Source organism: Zootoca vivipara, chromosome 1 (assembly GCF_963506605.1).
Source record: "Zootoca vivipara chromosome 1, rZooViv1.1, whole genome shotgun sequence".
NCBI lineage: Eukaryota > Metazoa > Chordata > Lepidosauria > Squamata > Lacertidae > Zootoca > Zootoca vivipara.
The window spans coordinates 83,551,346-83,572,454 of NC_083276.1; the positions used below are offsets into that span (position 1 = coordinate 83,551,346).

Consider the following 21,109-nt stretch of genomic DNA (forward strand, 5'->3'; position numbering starts at 1 on the left):
GGCCCCAGTCCAGCCCTGGGAGTCCGCCCGACATCCATGGTCACGCTTGCACGTGGACTTCGCTGGCCCCTTCCAGGGAAAAACATTCTTCATAGTGGTGGATTCCTACACCAAATGGCTGGAGGTCGCACTGGTACCATCCACTTCTACGGCGGCAGCCATCCGGGTACTACGTAAGCTGTTTGCGACCCACGGGCTCCCTGACACCCTCGTCTTGGACAATGGAACCGCATTCACGTCAGAGGAGTTCCAGACCTTCACAGCGCAGAACGCCATCCGCCACATCCGCTCAGCACCATTCCACCCTGCCACCAATGGCCAAGCGGAGCGCATGGTGCGGACCACCAAGGACAGCCTCCGCCGCATGACACAAGGGGACTGGGAATACCGCCTTGCCGCATTTCTTCTAGCACAGCACAGCACCCCAAGCACAACGACGGGCCGGAGCCCAGCTGAATTACTAATGGGCCGGCGCCTTGCAACTAGACTGGACCGACTTCACCCCGACAGAGCTCAGGATGAGGTAGTGGTGGGGAAAGGCAGGAACCCCCGGACATTTGTGGCCCAGGACCCAGTGTATGCAAAGAATTTTGGGGCAGGCCCAGCATGGGTACCCGCCACAGTCACCAAGGTGACCGGTCCCGTGTCGTACGAGGTACTAACGGAAGGGGGGCAATGTTGGCGCCGCCACTGCGACCAGATACGGCGACGATTCCCAGGAGGAACCCGGGAGGAGAGCGGGACAGAGGGGTCCCAAGGGGACAGCAGGGCAGTGAGGCCTGTAGAGCGAGAGGGGTGGGCAGAGGAAGCAGAAGCAGTAGGCACAGAGGGGCGCCCCGAGGCTGGAAGGACACCGGAACCAGAGCTACAACCTAGTGGTTCAGTGGCGCCAGACCAGACAGCCCCGGCACAGCCAGCAGCCTCGGAACACGAGCCAGAACCAGAACCCCTGACCAAGGAACACCCCAGGCCACAACGCACACGGAGGCGGCCAGCAGACCTTGGGGACTACGAATGCAACTTCCCGGGCAGGACTGGAACTTAGAGGGGAGGGGTGTTATGTACTGAGCTGAATCCTAGAACAATAGGATTCAGAATCAGCGGGAGCTACCCAATCCAACTCCAGGTGGAAGTGAATCCGCAACCTGATTGGCCTGCTGGAGCAGCCAATCAGGCGGCTGGCAGAAGTGAATCTGCTACCTGATTGGCCTGTAGGAGCAGCCAATCAGGCTGCAGGCAAAAGTCAATCCACAATATAATTGGCCCACAGGTGTAGCCCTGAAGTAGCCAATCACGCAAGGCCCATTGTGTAAATAATGTATATAAGCAGATGGTTTTGGGAAAAGAGCCATTCGTCTTCTCTTCTCCTCCTTGATGACTATGAGCTGAATAAAGAGCATGAAATTCACTCTTGACTCCGAGTATATTTCACCACCTATCAAGGATGCTATAGCAGTGGATTTTCTGCAATGTCAGGTTACACTAGATGACCTTTTGAAGTCCCTTCCAACACTCTGTGTGGACCCAGGGGCGGAGGAAGGGGGGTGCGGTGGGTGCGGGCCACCCTGGGTGTCACCACTGGGGATATGTGACAAAATGCCAGGTGGCACTCACCGTGGTTCCTGCAGCGTGCCTGAGCCACGCGTCTCTCCTGGGAGTGACTTAGTGGCTTGGGCACCCACAGGCTCCACGCTGCCCCAAACAGTCTGCCCTCCGCCTCCCCCTCAGCTGTAGGGTGGCTGAGTGGGAGGAGGCAGGCAGATTCCTCGGAGCCCCCGTGGAGCGTCCTGCCCTAGCTGGCCCCGCCCCTGGGCACAGGGACACGCACGCCGCCCCAGGCGCCCAGTTGGCTTGGCCCCGCCACTGTGTGGACCTCCTGACAATAAAAGCAAACTCTTCGAGTCACCCTTTTAAAGTCACCCTTAGGGCCAGGTGACTTTTTTAAAAAGTGTATTATATAATGACTACAGGTTCTTGTACTTTGCAGACTCAGCAACGGGAGTGAATGGCTCTTCCATGGCAAAGATGAGGTAGGTGTTGTAGTGAATCCTGGGCTTATGGAATGAACCGTAAATGTGTCACTGTTTCCATGTACCACTTTGCATCATACTGTTTTGCTAATCAAAGCTTTGGCATGGCTGGGCCACTAACCATGACTGCTCATTAAATCAGCAGTCAAGGACAGCTAGGGTCACACCCACTTGACGGTGTGGGAAGGAGCTGGAATATATTTAGGTTTTCATAGGGTAGGAGAAAATGAGTTTGTATTTCATCAAATAACGATTTTAAGTTACTAAAGCTGGCTAGCAAAATGCCACCTTGGGGCTTGCGGTTGTTTTTTGAGGACTGAGTGTATTAAGACTAGTAGCACATGTGTGTCTGCTTGCATCTCAACTGCCCTTCCTACGTATATATTTGAATTACCAGATATTAGAGGGAAAACTCCTTGAGTCTCCTGTATTCTCTCCGCATAAGGGAAATGGCCTTTAAATGACTGTTCCTGGAACTTTGGGGAAGTCAGGAAAGTTCAACATTCTATTCAGAGCCAACTGAATGGCTGCAGCCATATATAGAAATACTAGCATTAGATGGTTGAAATGCCGTGTGGAAAGCAACTAATATTGATTTCTAATAGAAAGGGAAGCAAAATAAAATGGGTCTCTAGGTAGAGTTCCGTGAGTAGAATTAATGCGCAACCTTTTTTTAAATAAGGAGATTGAGGCTGCAATCGTATGCCCACTTACTTGGGAGTAAGCACCAGTGAACTTAATGGGGCTCACTTCTAAGCAGATACATATAGGCAGTGCTTTTTTTCTGAGGGGACACAGGGGTATGCATACCCTAAACATTTTGTGAATCTAAGTTTGGCCTCATTAAGTGGCAGTAATTCAATATGAGAAGGAAAATGAGAGTACCCCTAAACATATTTTTTAGGGGGGGGGGAGCACTGCAGCTGAATATACATGTCTACTCAGACGTATAAATCTTTTTGTATGAACTGATCATTCTCTTGGTAATTGAATTTACTGGCTTCTTAATCTATTTTGAATTGTTCTGTTAACATTTTTTCCCTTCCTTAGTTCAATGTGTTCCTGCCCCTCAGCTTTTCTCTTGGGCAGCTAGCCACAATCAGCCAATATTTTGGATATCTTTGAAGAAACATTTAAAAATGTAGAAAGTACATAGTCAAAACTGCCGAAATGTCTTTTTTCTTTCTTTTGGCAACATTTGCTTTGGGTAGCAATTGGCAACTGAAGTGTGTGTAAACCGGATTTTGTTGTTGACAGGATGAGATGCACACCTGGCTTCAGGGCTTCAGCACAGCAATAATCGAATCCCAAAGCATTAAAACCAAGGCCCAAAGCCTGCCTCTGCCTTCCATCACTACCATGGACGTGAGTCTGACCAAGAAAGACAAAGAGAAGAGATTCAGCTTCTTTCCCAAAAAGAAATAGCCAGACAGGTGGCTTGGTCCAGCCAGATGCCTATGTTCTAATGTGCATAACGGGGGGAAACCTGCATGTCTGAGTGTCCCTGGGCACTCGTGGCACCACTCAAAACACTGTTCTCATCTCCACAACACAGCCTTGCTTCTCATTTCCCACCACATCCCCATCTCTCTCTCTCCCCCCCCCCCAACCCAGGGCATCAATCCAGTGTTTCAGGTAACAAGGCAACATCCCTGCTGCAAGCAGAGCTGCGAGTTGTGTCCTCGGTTGGTTCATTGGGAATGCAGTGTTCAGCAAGGCTGACCTTGCGCGTGATCATGCTTTGCACACCTCTCTGTGAACAAAGAACTGCTTCAGGGGAGAAGACACCGTGTCGATTTCAGGGGCTTTTTTATGGAAGAAAGGAGTGAAGCAGGAACCTAGCCCACCCCAAAAGGGAACTGAATGAAAAACCATGATGGCTTTGGAGCAATTCTGCTTATCTCGGAGCTTGGGAAAAAATACGTCCTCAGCTCATTGCCAAAAGCCCTGGTTCCCAGAAGCTGCTTTCCCAAATCGTCTGTTGGAATAGAACCGTCACATGGAATTTCACCATCATCTATAGCACAGGGACACCATGCATCAAGATCCAACCCTCATGCCGGAAGTCAGTTTTCACTTTTCAGCAGGTCTGATGCTCTTCTTTGCAGGGGCATCTGCGACGTACGCGCACACACATGCACAATACCGTGTCACAAAGCACAGAACTTTCTCACCAAAAGCTTCCACCCAGAGTCCACTGCGTTGGTGGCGGAATCCTTGCTCGGTTATATTATAAATGAATCAGGGTTGCAACCAAAGAGGAGAACATGATTCGTATTCAGACTTCTGCACTAAGTTGGTTAGAATGGAGACGTGTTAGAAATGTGTGTGTGTGAAAGAGAGGAAATTTGCTCACCCGCTGCAAGCACTAGGAATACAATGAAGCTGAAGTTAGTTGCAGCTACGCCCCACTGAGAAGCAGCCTGTTGGGTTTCAGTGGACTTTAGCCACCATTAACTTTTGCTGGATTGTGCCCCACATTACTTATTACTGAGATTTTTATCAGCCCCACTATATTTATGCCGGGGTTAACTTTGTGACTAGGCTGAATCCAGGTGCCCTCCCCTCCCCTGAGCTTTCTGTAATCATCTGTTCTGTGTTGGCTCAGCTCTCCAGAAGCAAACGGCTCCTCTCTTAGCCCTCCGAGGATGCACTGTGCCCGAGCATGGCCTTTGGTAATCCACTGCACTGCTTACACTTCTGTAGAATGGAGTGTGGCTTTCTCAGTTACTGTAAATGCAGTCTTAATCCCAACTGCTCCCTTCTGCAGAGACCTCTGCCTGTGATGTGTGGGTGTCTGAATGGCTGTTTAAAATATATACAGGCACATCTAGCTCTGACTTTATGATAAAGTTCACAAGCCCCTTATCCAAGGAAGGAATTCATCATCCCCCACTCCCAAAGACAGATGGCTGCTCAGCTGTATTGCTCTTTTGGAACATATTGTTGGAGAGCTAATTGCTTTTGACATTGAGTAGAGCCTGGAGATTGCCTTTCCTGCAACGGCCTCTTCGCAGCGATAGTAATACTAAGGATTCTGAAAACAGCAGGCTCCCATTCTTCAGTTGTCTTTTGAGCACCCCACCCCTAGGGCTCATTGCAATTTCTAAATCATGTTTTCTTTGTGGGTGCCATATACCATACAAAAAGTGCCTTAACCTAGGGGCATCCCATTATCATCACTCCAGGAGTGTGCAGGCTCTGTAAACACCATGCACAGATTGGTTCGGATTCTCCTTGCTCGAAAAGGAAGCTACGAAACTGTCTCTTTAAGCAAAAGAGATGGGGATTGGGGGGGGGCTGTCTTTGCCTCACACCCACAGCTGTGGGAAAAAGCAGGGCTTGGCTTGACACTTACTGTCATAGATGCAGGTACCAACAGCTCAGGCTTGAGGTTCTCCCACATGTTACCTTTTGTCAAGTCTCAAAAGTGCTAAACTTTTCCAGATCTCCTGGGCTGTAATGGGTAGCTGACAATAGGCTCCCTCACTATTGTGATGAGCAGAGCAGATTCTTCCACAATGCTACATTCGAAAATCCAATACAGCTAAATGGTTTTGAATTAAATTGTTCCGGGTTGTGGAGTCTGGTAGCATTAACCCCACTAAACATTACCGGTGCAGTTATAAAACAGCTTAGCTGGCAGCCTTCTCCTTCTTTCTGCCATTATAAAACATCACTGCCATAAAGGATGATCTTCCCCCTTTTATGTTCAGAGTAGGATGCACAAGTAGGTGACTGCTGAACAGCAGATTGTACCATAACCCACATATTGCAAAATTGGGTTTTAAAATAAGAAATTAATCAATAGGTGCAGGGCTGATTGCAAGGGGAGGTGGAGAAGACAGTTGAAAAGTATAGCAGGCAGCCTTACTAATTAAGCATCCCTCAATGATGCTGGTAACTGGTGCCAATTGGGGGCTGATAGGGCAAAAGGCAAGGAGACCTGCAGTAGGCTTAGCTAGAGCCAACTAAATCTGGTTTTGCCACTGGTTTTGCCACAAGTGCAACACCAAGACTGAGGAGCAGTGCCACACTCTTGACTGGTTCTAGATGGGAAGGCAGGTAGCCATGAGAGCCCCATTAGTTCTAATGGAGAAGCTTCCACAAGCCTTTCTTGCTTCCAGAGGAAGAGCAAGCAGTGCCCATAAAGACCCTCAGTCAGAGGAGTCAACCCACTAATACTTCTCTGTTGCTGCACAGTTAGGATACTAGCCAGTGATATAGCATGCATATTACAACAAAGATTTAAATATTGTGGATAATTTGCCACAGCACTGATCCTCAAGGCATGTTGCCCTAGCCTGTGCAGATAAAGGGGTGTAGATAAAGTGCAGATAAAGACGTGGGTGGCACTGTGGGTTAAACCACAGAGCCTAGGGCTTGCCGATCAGGTGGTTGGCGGTTTGAATCCCCGTGAAGGGGTGAGCTCCTGCTGTTCGGTCCCTGCTCCTTCCCACCTAGCAGTTCGAAAGCACGTCAAAGTGCAAGTAGATAAATAGGTACCGCTCCAGCGGGAAGGTAAACGGCATTTCCATGTGCTGCTCTGGTTCGCCAGAAGCGGCTTAGTCATGACCCGGAAGCTGTACGGCGGCTCCCTCAGCCAGTAAAGCAAGATGAGCGCTGCAACCCCAGAGTCATCTGCGACTGGACCTAATGGTCAGAGGTCCCTTTACCTTTACGCTCACTGAAAGCAGTTAGCTAGGCACACGTGAAACAAGGCCTATTTAAGCAGAATGCCTTTATGCTCCATTTCAAGGCTAAAACATGGAAGTATTCTCTCCACCAGGGTACTGATGATTATTACTAGGAAGAGCTCAAAGGTGCAAAAGGGAGGGGAAACTCTTCTCTGGCAAAAATGATGGGCACTCTTAGAACAAGAGCCCCCAGCCTGCTTGGAATCGGCATTCTTCTGGTGACCTTGCAAAGCTGTGCCCAAAACCTGCGGGCTGCTTATCGTCAGCCTGTTCATTGGCGCCCAAATGATGATGCCAGCATTGGGAAAGAGCAGTATGTCTCTGAGAACATGCAGAGGGTTCCCCCCCCGCCTGCCTCCCCACTTGCAGCTGAGCAGTACTGACACCTTTTTTTCTAGAAAAGAAAGCACTGCCTGCCACTCTTCCAATCCGAATGCCCCCAAAGTGGTATTTTCTCCACTCTTCCAATCCATACTTACAGAGGAGAGATATACTTTATCAGCCTGCTGAAGTGAGCACAGAATGGCTCAACTAAGAAAGAAAAAAGGCAGGTGGTTTTGACTTCATTGTGGGATTTTTTAAAAAAAGAAAATCTCTCGTGAGGCAGGCAAGGAATAGTAAGGATCCTGCAACTTTAGGAGGACCGTTTTCTTTAAGGCAACAAAGCACATGAGAATTAGGAGGAGCCGATTCTCCAGCAAATGCCACTAGGAAGAGAAATATTTACTAAACATGCTACCCGACTGCAATTGTACAACGAATATACCTTTGGGACCTCATAAGCATTCTGGCTTTAGCAAGTTCAGTCATCCCTTCTCTTCCTGGAGGATATTTTCACCTGTCAACTCCTGAGTTTCAGGTATGGTAAAATGCTCCTTTTCAGAAAGCTGAAAACACACAAAGCTAGGCTGAAATGTTATTTGAGACTATTCCTGCTGTATGACCACTGCCCTATACTAGGCTACGTGCTAAATAAGGAAGTTGCTTCAGACCTTATGTGTACTTGTTCTGCTCCCGTTTCTTTAACCTTTTGCTTGGGCACAGCACCATAAACTGTGCTCCCAAACCTCTGTTTGGTTTCAGCTTGGCACGTTTCGAGTGCAGTCGTCGTCTGTGTGCCATTATGTCTCGCTGCATTGTGCTCCTACCCATTACAGACCCAGGGAGTGTTATCATTTCCCAAGTAGGAACCATTTGCTGTCTGGCAACTTGCAGTCTTCCCATGCCTGGCTGCGCCTAACTCTTCCTTCTTAGAGCTTGATCTAAAGCAACTTCACTTCCGTCAAGCGGCTCCTCCATCAGGCTTAGCTCTCCAAGACCCCACTACTAATGCAGAGGTCAGGACCTGTCAGAAGGGAGCTCCACATGCACCAGGCCCAGAACATGTTTGCTTCAGAAGAGCAAGGGCTGTTTCTTGGAGATCCGGAGAACAGCTAAAGTAGCCCAGGACCTCTCCTACAGGTTTATAGGGTTTGGGGGCTCATACTCTTTTAAAAACAGCTAGGCACCAAGTTCCACCTGCTCCAATGTGCTTCCACTGTCCAAAGAAAAGAGCTAAAGCTTCAGAATGTGCTTCAGAAGCAATTTAATAACATTTTTCTAATAAATGAACAAATAAACCTTTCTTGGCTCCTGGATTTTGTGTGCAATTTCTGTTTGTTAAGGGCTCAACCACAGTTACCTGCAGTATGGTTAAAGACACGTGTGAGAGCCTAGGGGTCTGCATTTAACGCCTCTGCTCAAAACTCTAGATGTCCATTTGCCAAGTTCAAAGTGTTACTATTGGTATGTAAAGCCCTTACCGGATTGGGACCAGTTTACTTGCGGGATCACCTTACCCCACATGTGTCCTCTTGATGGCTTGGATCTGCGGAACTGCCGCTGTTACAGGTGCAACATAAGACCTTTTCTGCACTTTTAAGAAATCCACCTTTTCATATTGCAGCACCTGCACTTTGAAACTCCCTTCCTATTGACATCAGGCAGGCACCTTTGCTATATTATTTTATTTTGGCGCTTGCTTAAAAGATTTCTGTTTAGGCAAGCCTACCCAGACATGGAGCGGTTACTGGTACATGTGTTTTATCTCTCTTCAGCTACTGTTGTATTTAATAATGCTCTGAATGTTTTAAAATCCCCATATTGAGAATTTAAATGTTTATATTTTTGTAAACCCCTCAGAGGTGTTCTTACAATAAAGCAATATATACATTTTGTCAAAATCAAGGAAAAACAAAACACCATGCAGTCATTTTGCTGCCTGGAACACCCACCGTTTCAAGCTTAGAGAAGAAAAGGGAGCACCCCGAAAAGTTATCTTGAATAGCCTTTAATGCAAAGTATCCTTGAACATGTCCAGAGATTATGCCTAAGCACCTCTGGGATATTCTTTGGCAGGTAGAGAGAGGAATGGAGCAGGCCCTCGACATTTTCTGTTGTTTGAAACTCACCCCTAAGAAGGTGGGCATTGTTTCTCTGCTGTTTGGTGGAGAAATAACCTCAAATACTCCCCAACCCAGCTGATGAAAACCTCACCATTGCACCCTGAATCCTGCCCCCGAAATCCAGAATGTGTTTGTGCTCCCCATCTCTCAACCGCCACTGCCTACCCTTCAACCCAACATTTGATAATAAGACTGGGCAAGTGCAGCACCTTCCTATTTCTCCATACAGAGCTCTCCTCTAGTGGAGCTGCATTGCTTCCTTTGGCAAAGTGTCCTATCTTTGAGAAATTTGATCTAAAAACATCCAGTAGTTGGGGTGGGGGAAGTGATCTTTCCAGCCTCACCAGTGAACAGAATAAATCTTCTACCAAGGGATGTGCAGGTCTTTTAAGACCTCCTGGCACTATAGTGGATCAGAACCACACTAGTGTTAGCCCATGCCACTGGTGAACTTAAGAGAGCTATGTGATGCTCAAGACTCTTCTCAATCTTACTTCTGCAGTAAAAAATCATGGGCTGCAATCCCCCCCCTTCCCCCCACCCTCCAAGTGAAGAAACCACAGCCACATTTTCTGGTCAAAAGTGGTTATTGCACAATGCGTACAGACTGAAATGTGTACACAACCAGTATTATTAAGATTATATACTATCAAACTTGGAGTCTTAGAACAGATCAACCCTCTGCCGGCCACAGTAAAATCACGCTTTTAAAAATAAAAAAAGTAAAGACAAAACATAATTTGGAACAATAACTTATGGTTATCCTATGAGGCTGAGCAACAGAAGGCTCATTCATTTCTGCTCTGGCTTGGCAAAGCTAGGATTTGGTCCTGAAGGGAAAGGACACACCTTTTCTCGGTGGACCGTATGGGTAGCTGCAAAGGAGTCTCTGATTTGTGGTATGCCTGTCCTGATGGGAAGCTTCTCAGTGCTTCCAGGAAACGTGTGAAGAGTACTTCCCAACAGCGCGGCCAACGAAGGACAGCAACCACCTGGCTCAGAATGCACAGCCATGAGCTCAGCAACTTCCCAGAGGGTAGAGGCAGCTGGACATGAAGGTTGGAGCACAATGAGCCAGGTGGAAATCCAGGCCGGAGGAGGAGGAAGAAGAGACTGTCACCCATCCTTTCTCCTCTCAAGAAGCTGGGGGAGAAAAATGACGTCAACTCCAGAACCATCCTAGTTCATAAAAGAGGGCTTAGCAGCATGGGAGCAACAGGCATAGGAGCTCAACTGTTGGAATTGAGGGTCTGGAATTTCTCCCTCAGGTTCTTTACCAGGCTCTGCTGGCTGCTGTCTGTTTTCTCCCGGCAAACCTGCTGAAGTGCTTTGTGGGGAGCTGCTTCCTGGAGGTCCTCCTCACGCCTGCGGTATTCTTCCGAGTCCTGGTAGGCCTTGCACCTCTCCACCACGGCCTTGAGAGAGATCTTCTCCCGGGAAGTAGGGGAGCGAATCTGCACATAGCTCTCGTCCGGATCGACAGTCACATCCAGCAGCTTTTCCATGACAACCACTCGCTGACGGTTCTCCTCTAGAGAGGTCTCGGCCGTAACGCTCAATTCCTTGTGCGCGTGGCAGGCGTGGCCCTGGGGGATGGAGTCCAGTGGAGCTTCCCTTTTGCAGCCTGGCATGCCCCCTTGCTGGGGTTTGTCCGCTGCCTTCACAATCCTCTTGGAGCACTGGTGCTCCTCCAGAGCTCTACCAGCTGTGTCCACCATTTTTTCAGGGGCTGAGCGGCTCCTGTTGACGGGTTGCGGCCTGCACTTCTGATTCCCTGATGGACAGGAATATTTGGACCTGAGCTCCCGCACGTCTGGCCAGTTGAACTTCTCAGCTACGACGGGGCTGAGGGGGCTGCAAGACAGGGTGCTGCTGGTGGGGGAGGTAAGCCGCGGGCTGCTGGAGGAGGGGCTGAAAGAGAAGCGCTTGGGGGACTTCTCCAGAGACAAGGATGATGATGGGGTGAGAGCCAGTGGGCTGGCCTCCTGCAACAATACTTGCTCGTAAGTATTGGGGAGGGTCAAGGCTGGCTTCCGTTTGCCTAGAAGAAAAACCAACAAGGAATGAGTGAGGCAGCAATGAGGCAAGGAGTTTGCTGGGTGGGTGGGCTGCAAAGGTGGTTCCCCTCACTCCCCAATCTCAGCAGCTCCATTTTTGTCGGCTGAACAGCAGCCATGCTGTTTCCCTTTAAAACAGCAAGGAGGGAAGGAGGCTCCCAGAGGCTGTTCAGCTTGAGGAGCCGAGAATTGCCAAGTTCTTGGGCACTTTGGTGAGGACCCTTGTTAAAATATCCTAGAGATGGAGGTTTGTCCTGGTGGAAACCTTTCGTATTCAGATATATCCAAGCCAGAAAGAGCCCTCCCTGTTCACCTCTGCAACCCCCTCCATCAATTCCATCTCAGAGATATACAGTAGCTGGATGGGGCACCAAGGGCTTCTCCAATAGAGGGAGAAGCAATGGAATTAATTGAATTAAGCTAAAGCAGGGTGGAAAACCTTTTTCGGCTCAAGGGCAACATTCCTATGCAGGGCCAGAAACGACTCCTACCTTTGCACTGTAAACTACATTTCAGAGGTTGTTATAATCCCCCCTGCCCTCTCTAGCCAGGCAAGAAAAGAGGCATTATTACACTTCAAGGGCACATTCCGGTCAGGAAAGAGCACCTGAGGAAGGTGTGGAGGAGGCCTGGATAAGGGCTGCGGCCAGGGGAAGGAGAAAGCTGTGTGTGGCTAGGACAGAGAGAGCTCTGAGGAGACTGGATACACTGGGACAAGAGTTCCCCCAGCACTGAGAAAAAGGCAGAGTTCAGCAGTAAGTGCAGCCCAATGTAGGAACAGAATGGAGAGACGGAGCCCCCTTCCTTCAGTTCAGGCCATTTCAACTTTCTCCTAGATGCCAGGAAAGAGAGTTTTCTCCCCAGAACGTCTCTTTCTATCTCCATAATCTGCAGATCTGCAAATCTGCTCCCTTTGCACGATGTTTACAAATTGTGCTTTTTCCTGGTTTAGGGGTTGGACAGTACTCACCAAACACAGCTGCCCCAGGGAAAGAAACAGGAGCATGGAAAGCTGTCTTGAGGATGCTGGGAGGTATGAAAAACAGGCCATCCACTTGGGCTTTTGCCGTTAAAGTAGCACAGGTTCGTGATTTTGAGCAGCCACAAAAATGTGGTGTGTGCACTGCCTCTTGTGTCCTCCCTGCCCAGGTGATATTGCTCTGGCCCAGCAAGTGGTACTTGGCTCCGGCTGTCAAAGAGTTCTGCTCTAGATTATAAACTCCTCTGGAAACAGAATCCACTACAGTGGTACCTCGGGTTATGTACCCGATGCATTCCAGGGTGCAGTTCGTAACCCGAAAAGTACGTAACCCGAACAAGTGCGAAAGCACGCTTCTGCGCATGCACGAACTGTGCAGAACGCTTCTGTGCATGCGCAGATCGTGCGCACGGCGAAAAATACTTCCGGGTTTGCGGAGTACGCAACCCGAAAGTACATAACCCAAAGGTATGACTGTACTGCTATTGTAAAAAGCACATTTCAGTATTTTTTAAAAAACGTGGCTCTTAAAACATTCAATATATTATATTTTACAACTGTTTTATATCTGACACTTTGTGAATCTTTATTTTTGGTGGATGTTGCTGGCGGGGTGTTTTTAATGAAGGTTACTACCTCCTACGAGCCCAAGAGGAAAGGCCAAGTCATTAATCATTCTAAAACTTTAAAATATAAATCACAATGAATCTCCTATATTTATGCTCACAGCTGTGGTTTCTAGGCACTGCTGAAATTCATATAATATGAACAATGAGGTCCTGCCTGTGATAGCACAGTGCCCTCTGGCCAATACATACCCTTGCTTTTCTTATCTGCCTCCTGCTGGACAGTCAAAGTATTGCCTTTCATCTCCTCCTCCAGCTCAGCAAGCCTCCTATGTGCTGCAGGCTTCTGGCCCTTGATTCGGAGGCTGTACTGGCGGGCCAGCTGGTAGACCTTGTTCTTCACCTTCTCCGCCAGCTCTGCCTCCGTCAGGTGGGCCAGCTGCATTATCCGGGGGTGCAAGCGGGGGAGATGCCGATCTTGCTCAGAGCCCCCTAGCTCATGGCCCAGCTTCCAGGGCTTCCTAGAAGGCACAGCCCGCTCCAAGGGAGACTTGCTCTCAGGCGAGGGCACCACCGACTCCTCTGTGATGGACCCAAGGTCCTCGTCCTCCAGGATGAGAAGCGGCTCGTGGAGGTCAAAGCCGTTCTCCTGGCCCCGGAGCCTCTCCGCGTGCCGCAGAGAGGAGCCCCCGGGCACTTGACCGTTCGCTGTGCCTGGCCGAGTGACATCTTCAAGCCTCCTACTCCGGCCCTCTCTGCTGGGCTTCTCCATCTCCTCCCAGATTTTAATCATCTCAGCCGGTGGCCTGAACTCCACTTCCGTGATGGGCAGGGGGCTTCCAACAGAGGCTGCCTCGGAGCGGGGGGCCTGTAGCCCAGCCGCGGGCCTATTTGACAACACCCAGGCTGCCGTGGGGCCAGCCCCACCACTGGCAGGGCCCCCCGGCCTCTTGTGCTTCAGCCCCTCCTGCTCAGGCTCTGGTTGGGGAAGGCTGTTGATCCTGAAGACGGAATTCCTCACCATCCCTTTGGGGATATAGGACAGGCTCTCCCGTCGCCGGACGCTGAAGCCGGCATCCTGGTGCTCCGCATAATCGTAGTAGCTCTTGATCTTGTCTAGCAGCAGCCGGTCCTGATGGGAGAGCATGGACTCCTTCCGCTTGCAGGAGGCATGGTCCATCTCAAGCAGTCCAGGCGAGGCAGCCCCGCTGCAGGCACTGCTGGGCTCACCCAGGGGCTCTTGCGGCAGGGAGTCCGTGGTGCTGTTCGTGCGACATCCGGCCTTCTCACTGCCGTCCAGGCTCAAGACGCTGCCACTGCGGCTAGCCTGCTTTGGAGTCAAGTGGCCCTTGCCCTCCTCGAGTGCCAGGCTGCTGCGGCGAGAGAGGCTGCTGGCAAAGCGCTCTGCAATGACGCTGGCCTGATCCAGCACGGAGAAAGGGAGGATGCTTCTGGTCTGGGGTGCACGTCTGTCCTCCTCTTCCTCCTCCTCTTCTTCCTCCTCCTCCTCACTACTAAGCGGCTTTAGTTCGGTATTTTCAGTGGGCTCCAGGCCATCTGAACGCTGTTGATTCAGGGTCCCCCACTGGCCTGCCAGGACTGGCTCTGGGTTGCCCACAGACTCGGGGTCTGAAGGACCCTCTTCCAGGTACTCTTCCTTAAGGGGAGAAGCTTCTAAGACCATGCTGAGTTCGAGAGCTGATCGCGCCTAGAAAACGTGCCCCCCAAAAAGAGAAAAAAAGTTTTGCACACTTAACGCTGTTATAAGAATTTTGAGGTCATATATATATATATAATAATTGTTCATAAAACATGTACATGAATGTACAGAAACATGTCTGAAGCAGCACAGGAAAACAGGCCTGACTGACACCATTTTGACTCTCTCTGACCAGGTGTTCCTCTGCAAGGAAGAAGGGGGGTGGGGGGAACCTTCTCATTGTCTCAGGAATTAAAGTGATAATCCCTGGCATCCTGATACCTGACTGCCAGACAAAAGGGTGTGATTAACTTGGCTGGGAAACAGGGAAATGTAAATATCTCTCAATTTTGTTGATTAGGTTCTGGGGGCAGGGGGCAGGGTCCAGGGTGCTCAGATTACTGCCACCAGACCTCCCCTTTCATGATGTACCTATGATGAATCTAGGGAGGGGGGGTCTTGGGCTGCACCCCTTCTGTGACATATGGATGATGCTTCTGGGGGGTGGGCTGAAACCAATTTCAAATCTCTTTTTAAGGGCAAGACATCTTTGTTTGGGGTTCCTTCCTTGTTCTCCTGTGTGAGAGGAAGGACCCTGTTGCAACAGCAAAAATAAAAGTGCCTTGCTTCGCACGTCCTGGTTTGGTCTCTGTTATTTGGTGGGCAGGAGACGCTTAAACTTTGTCTGCTTGCCAGGATACCTGGACTCTTCCTGGGTCAAGGATCCACTTAATTCTAGGGCCGTGTAGCTCTGCAAAATTTTTACAACAACGCACAACCCAAAAAATGGTGGTCTTGCAGATAAACAGTTTAAGGGCTAAGTTAATAGTTACTACTCAAATGCAACCAACTCTTGAACCCAGCAAATATGTTTGGCTTCTAAGGCAGGGAACACACCAACCACTAAGTTGACTGAACAGCAGACAGAAATATTGCTAGTTTTTAATGTCGTATCTTCTGGGGACAACGTGGACCATCCATTGGAAAGGACAATGGCATAGAATACCCAGTATGTGAACTGAGTATTCTGGGAAGTGGAATGTCCAGGAGCCTTTGGCTTTGAATCCTATTTTTAGTGTGAAGGGCCAAGAGTTTCCCTGTCTCAAAATTGGCATGAGCAGAAATTCCATTCTCCCCAAGGAATGTAAGAAACTGCCTTACAGAGCAGACAGTCCTGACCTAGATGGACCTGTGATCTCACTGGTTAAGGTTCTCCAGGGTTTCAGAAGGGACATTCCCAGCCCCTCCCTGGAGATGCCAGCGACTGAACCTGGGAGCTCTACCCACCGAGCAACGGCACTTCCCCAAACAGCACCTCTGCCAACCGCCAACCACTCACCTTTGGGACAGATGAGACATTATCCCCGACCCTGATTTTCTCACCACTGCTGCCTGGCGACTGGTATTGCTTGGGCCTTTCCTGTGCCTTGTGGCTCTTGGCCTGAACCGAAACAGAAACATTAGAGAGTTGAGTACATGCTACTGGGAAGGAGCCATTGGACAAGAGCAGCCAAACATCCCTAGCCATTGTTATTTGTCATTCTGAAACACCATATGACTTTACAGAGGAAGTCAGAAATCGTAGCTTGTCCCAGACAGCTGAAATGCATCACAAGTACCCACACAGGTCCAAGTCCAATATTCTAGCCATTGGACACAGCAACAAAAACCACCTGATGTCGCATCCATCAGCCTTGCAAGCAGCAGGTGAACGCAGGTGCTGGTGCCTGTGGTTCCCTTGCTGCCCTGGCACAGAGGAGCCTTGCAGTTGCTTAAGCCAGTCCCAATTTCATCCAGGAACACAGCTTTCCTGAGCAGTGCTCCTGGATGAAATACACATCTTGCAGCACTTTGGTGTGGCCGGCGGAGTGCACAGGTTAAAAACTGCAGGCTGATAAACTATTTGGAAGGTGCGCAGTTAGTGCTGGATCCAGGGATGGTCCAATGGCACAGGCAGCAGGACTTGGAAGAGGATCCTGCTTAACATTAGCTTTGTCTCATTATCAAGCTGCTAACGTGGAAGAACCTTCCTGGCAAGAGGACAGGGAATGGCAGGAAAAGGACCTCCCACAGATACAGAGATGGTAAGACCCAACGAGCCTCTTTTGTTATCAAGCCACAAATCTTGTTAGCCCTCATGAAGGACTGCACAAAAGCACCAAGTCAGTCAGTAGTATCACCGAAGGGTTAAAACAGCTGCAAAAGAAACCACACGGGAACCTCTAGGGCTGCCCCACATCTGATTAATGGGAAGATGGCACAGAAGGAACAGAGGGCAGCCGCGAGCCATGCACCAAGCCAGCATGCAGGAGGGAGATGCAGCAGGGGTTGAACGGGCACCTCACCGTGCTGCCCCAGGAGAAAAGCAAAGCGTTGGCCCGATAGTGCCAGCAGTGGAGGACGGCCATCAAGGAGCTTGCAAAGTCTGCCACCTGCTCTGTTCCTACCAGCCTCTCCTCTTCTTCCTCCTCCTCTTCGTCTTCTTCCTCCAGCCCCATATCCTTCTCGCTGCCATCGCTTTCAGCCAACTCTTCCAGAGATTCCTGGGGAAGGGCCTGCCGATCCTGCTGCTGCTTCTGCGGCAAGCTGTTGGTGGGGTGCGAGGGCTCCCCAAACTCCAAAAGGGCTCCGTCACTGCCTGCATGCTACGTGAAGTGAGGGCAAGCAGGGGCTTTTAGAAAGGCCCCAGTGCTGGGGCACCAGCAGAGACACCGCTTGGGGCGCCCTTTCCTCAACCTGCGTTCAATCACTGCCTGCTCAACATGGGAGCAGAAGCACACAGCTCAGAGCTGTGGGAAGCTTACTGGCAACCCTATGGGAGATGGGAGTGGTCAGAGGGAAATGCCATTTTGTTATTAAAATGAATAATGGCCCCTGCACCAACATTTACCCCAGAGCAGTTTACCTTTAAGGTGGCGTTTTTGTAAGGGACCCAAAGCCCATCGCATGTCACCCCAGACTTTGATTTCCTTAAAAAGGGAAGACCCTTCTTCCTTTCCCTCATTTATTTTGTCTTCCAGAATTTCTGTCTCTTACCTTTAGTCCTATTGCCAGATTTGTAGCACAGAAAGAAGAAGGGGGGAAAAAGAGACCATTAGGAAAAAGGTGGGGGGTCTCATTTCCCTGCCCAGGTAGTCTTCCTCCCTATTTCCCAATCTCCATTTCAGGCACACTCTTACTCTATATAAGCAGCAGACACAACAAACATGCTGGCGGAGAGCCATTTTTACATCACATATCTTATTACAGTTCCTTCCAGCGACTGTGGTTCCCCTGAGAAGGCAGTGGGGCAGCCACAAGGCAACAGGAAGAAGTCACTGCTGAAGAGGTGGCTGAGTAAAGGAACAATTCAGGCTCACACACTTTGAGCAGGGGTGGGGAAACGTCAACCCTTCGCCAGCCTTGCTCTCTGGGGCTGGTGGGAGTCATATTCCGACAACATCTGGAGGGCTCCAAGTTCCCCCATCCCTGCCTTTCAGCATCTAAGGTGCCTTGTTTAGCAATATAGAATTGCCCTGTGCTCCAAACTGCTAGCTGTAATAAATCTGAGATAGGAGTGACCATTGGCATAAGGATGGGCACCTGTCAAATCCCACCCACACTGGTCAAGTAAACGTGGGGCAGGGGAATCTGGACAGTACAGAGCTTCTTCCACCTAGGCTGGGGGAATGTGGGAAAGGGGGACACCCACTCACCTCTGTTGCTCAGTTGCTTGAGAATCTGTTTCGTTGGTTCTGCAATGAAAGGAAAGTTTGCAAGATCAGTTCTTGAAATGCTGGTTCAGAGCCCAGAAATACCAGGAAAGGTGGGGAGAACCCCAGCACCAGCCTCAGCCCGCCACCTCTGCCCCTCCAGAAGGAAACACCTTGAAGCATCTGAGTGAAGTGCAGAACAGCACTAGCCTCCTCTGTGCTATGCAGAACAAGCCTCTCAGAGAACAGCATCACCGGTCTTTCATCTGTCAAGGACCACCTAATCCCTCCATCCCTGCCCAATCACAGGCCTTCAGGGGAGTCCCAGTTAGTAGTTCTCCATGGGTCAGATGTGTGGCTCTTGTCCACAAAGAGCAGTGTGTCCAGTATTGTGGACCCAATTTTATGGAATGCCCTCCCTTTTGGACTTCCAGTGCCTACAGACGACTTTTAAAATTTTTATTCCAACAGGCATTTAACTGAAGTTTGATTTTCTAGTTTTAACCAGGTTTTTACCTTTTCTGTATCCTGTTCCTTGCATACTGCTTAAAGATTATTGTAGTTAAGCAGTATATAAATTGTTTAAATTTAAATAAATAAATCTGTGCTTGTAAGCAACCAAGACTGAAGGAACTAGGAGGCCAAATAAACCAGCACATTTTTTAAAAAAGTGAGCCCTGTCTCTCACCCACTCTTGTACAGAAGGGGCTGTGTATACTCCCATCAGCAAATAAAAATAAAAATCCAGATTCTGCTGCCCAGAATCAAACCCCTCCCCCCTGCAAACTCAGCAGTTTCTTATTATGCAGGATTTATTCCACTTTGACAATCCAAGTTGGACTGCAGGGGGGCAGCAAATAAGATGAAAGGAGGCCAAAAACCCAGGCAGGAAACAGGGTGTCCCATTTTCCAGGTGCCTGAAGCCCTATTTGCCCTTCTTAGGCGTCTATGATTTCGAAAGACATTTCCCACATATTTTCAGAAGCCACAAGAACTTCATATTTACTGTGTCTGGTGCTATTGTGTCCTTGAACTATGCTAATGCCCCTTTGCTTGCCTGGAGTGTGCGTCAAAACTGGCCTACTATACAAACGTAACGTTCGGCCATTGTTCCACCCACTTTTGCCTCTGGTCCTGCCCATCAAATGCGGCCCCTGGAAGATTGTCCAAAAGGGAATGCAGCCCCTGAGCTAAAAGGGTTCCCCACCCCTGATTTAACTAATGCACTAATGTAGAATTAATCTAAATAAGCAACTATGAAGAGGGAATGGTGATGTGTAACATATGGGTGTGATCAGATTTTTGAATATTGAGTTGACTGTATGCTGTAATTAGTATCATTCCTTTGACACATGTGCAAATTAATCGAATTATTGTTCTCCTTGTAGAACGTGATTTATTTTCTATGCTGACTTTGCTAAATGAAATTAACTATGTAGGTTATATAATTACAGTAGCAGTATAGTTGATAAAAGAAAAAGAGGAGGGGAAAAATGGGATTCTCGCAATTCTGTGTCAGATACCAATTTGTGAACGCATGGAATGAACACAGCCCTGCCTATAGAGCTTTAAAAGCCAGCATCATCTACTGTATTACGTTTGCTGGAGACTGAGAGGCATGTTCAGCCAGCATCGTGTCCAGGAGGCAAAGCCCATAAGCTACTCCGCAGTAAGGTTTGACCCAAAGAGCTCCACTTGCTTGCTCCCAGCCCCACAACACCAGATGGCAGAGCCCTTTCATGCCACATGCTAAATCAGTGGAGCCCGCACCAGATTTCCTGCGGCCTTTACGCTCGAGTCCATCTAGGAGCCTCTCAGCAGTGTTTTTGCCACGGAAAGGCTCTAAGGATAGGATAACAGATAAGATACCTGTTAGAGTCAATACCATTCTGCTGTGGACGTTGCTAAAGCCCTGCCTTGCTGGGGCCTGCACCACACTAGGGATGCTGTGACTCAGTGCAGCGGTGCACCTGGACCAGCGCCAGCAGTCGGCATCCTTGGGCACCTGCTGGGGATCCATCGCTGCCACCTCTGCTGCCCCAGATTCCCTTGTTTGCCACTTGGATGAACACAATGCTGAATTGCCCACAATGTCCCAGAACAGTGCACTGGGGGCAAGTACAATGGCAACTGCTTGGTACCCAGAGAGATGCTGCTACCACTGCCCTTGCCTTCCTCCTTTGGTAAGCGTACCATTGGAAACGGAGGAGGAGGAGGTGGTGATGCTAGGAGAGAAGAACTGTCTGCTGCTGGGGGGTGCGTAAGAGGAACCTATGCTGTACGGTCCTATACTGCTGCCAATGGCAGTGTGAACTAGATTGTTTGTAGGGTCTCCTTCCAGCTCTCTGGGCCATTCTAAATTATTTTCAGGGCACAAAGAGCATGTTGTTTTGACACTCTTGTTGCAGGCATGAATATTGCGTTGCGTTTTACTCAGAGCAGACCTGTTGAAATTAATGAACATGACTACATTAGGTCCATAATACCACCCAATAGCTATTTAAGAGGCCCATTTTCTCAACACTCCTGGATAAAACCTTTTAACGATCTGCTTTTAACAAGCAGGTGCCCTTCAGAAGATCCTCTAGTGAGTTCTCTTTAGAAGCTGTCTAGGCTTGCAGCACCCAAGACTTGAGCTCAGCAGTTCTCTCTTGGCACAGTAATCAAGAATCAAACAATGCACACAGGACCTCAGCACACTTTTACATGCCACAAACTCAGCCCAGCACACAGAAACCAACAGGTATCTACTAGAGTTGTGAGTTGCAAAAGCAGGCCATGATGTGTGTGCCCCCCCCCCCAAAAAAACCAAACCTATGCCGTGTAAGGAGTTGTTGACAGCAAGAGCACCTTTGTTAGGAATGGATAAGAAGTCAAGTAGGAACAAAAGGAATTCGGAATGGCTTCCATGTTTTGGTATGAAAGTACAACACCCAGGAGAGTCA

General features: G+C 49.3%; 2 protein-coding genes across 8 annotated transcripts in view; one reads left to right on the top strand and one right to left on the bottom strand.

Moving 5' to 3' along the window:
* The window catches only part of SPTB (spectrin beta, erythrocytic), a 101,984-nt gene extending 93,633 nt beyond the window's left edge, over positions 1-8,351 (top strand). For all 7 annotated transcript variants that reach the window (XM_060277819.1, XM_060277844.1, XM_060277833.1 and 4 more), the window contains 2 exons: positions 1,988-2,030; positions 3,288-8,351. In XM_060277819.1, the coding sequence (XP_060133802.1) occupies positions 1,988-2,030; positions 3,288-3,455 (211 nt within the window). In that variant the 3' untranslated portion in view covers positions 3,456-8,351. The remainder of the gene's footprint in view (positions 1-1,987; positions 2,031-3,287) is intronic.
* Positions 8,352-9,040: 689 nt separating this feature from the next.
* Positions 9,041-21,109, bottom strand: part of PLEKHG3 (pleckstrin homology and RhoGEF domain containing G3) — a 33,563-nt gene continuing 21,494 nt past the window's right edge. Inside the window, exons 13-18 of the mRNA XM_060277859.1 lie at positions 19,935-20,006; positions 18,160-18,206; positions 16,818-17,117; positions 15,812-15,913; positions 13,026-14,481; positions 9,041-11,212 (exon numbers count right to left, since the gene is read on the bottom strand). Coding sequence (XP_060133842.1) covers positions 10,401-11,212; positions 13,026-14,481; positions 15,812-15,913; positions 16,818-17,117; positions 18,160-18,206; positions 19,935-20,006 — 2,789 coding nt within the window. The 3' untranslated portion in view covers positions 9,041-10,400. The remainder of the gene's footprint in view (positions 11,213-13,025; positions 14,482-15,811; positions 15,914-16,817; positions 17,118-18,159; positions 18,207-19,934; positions 20,007-21,109) is intronic.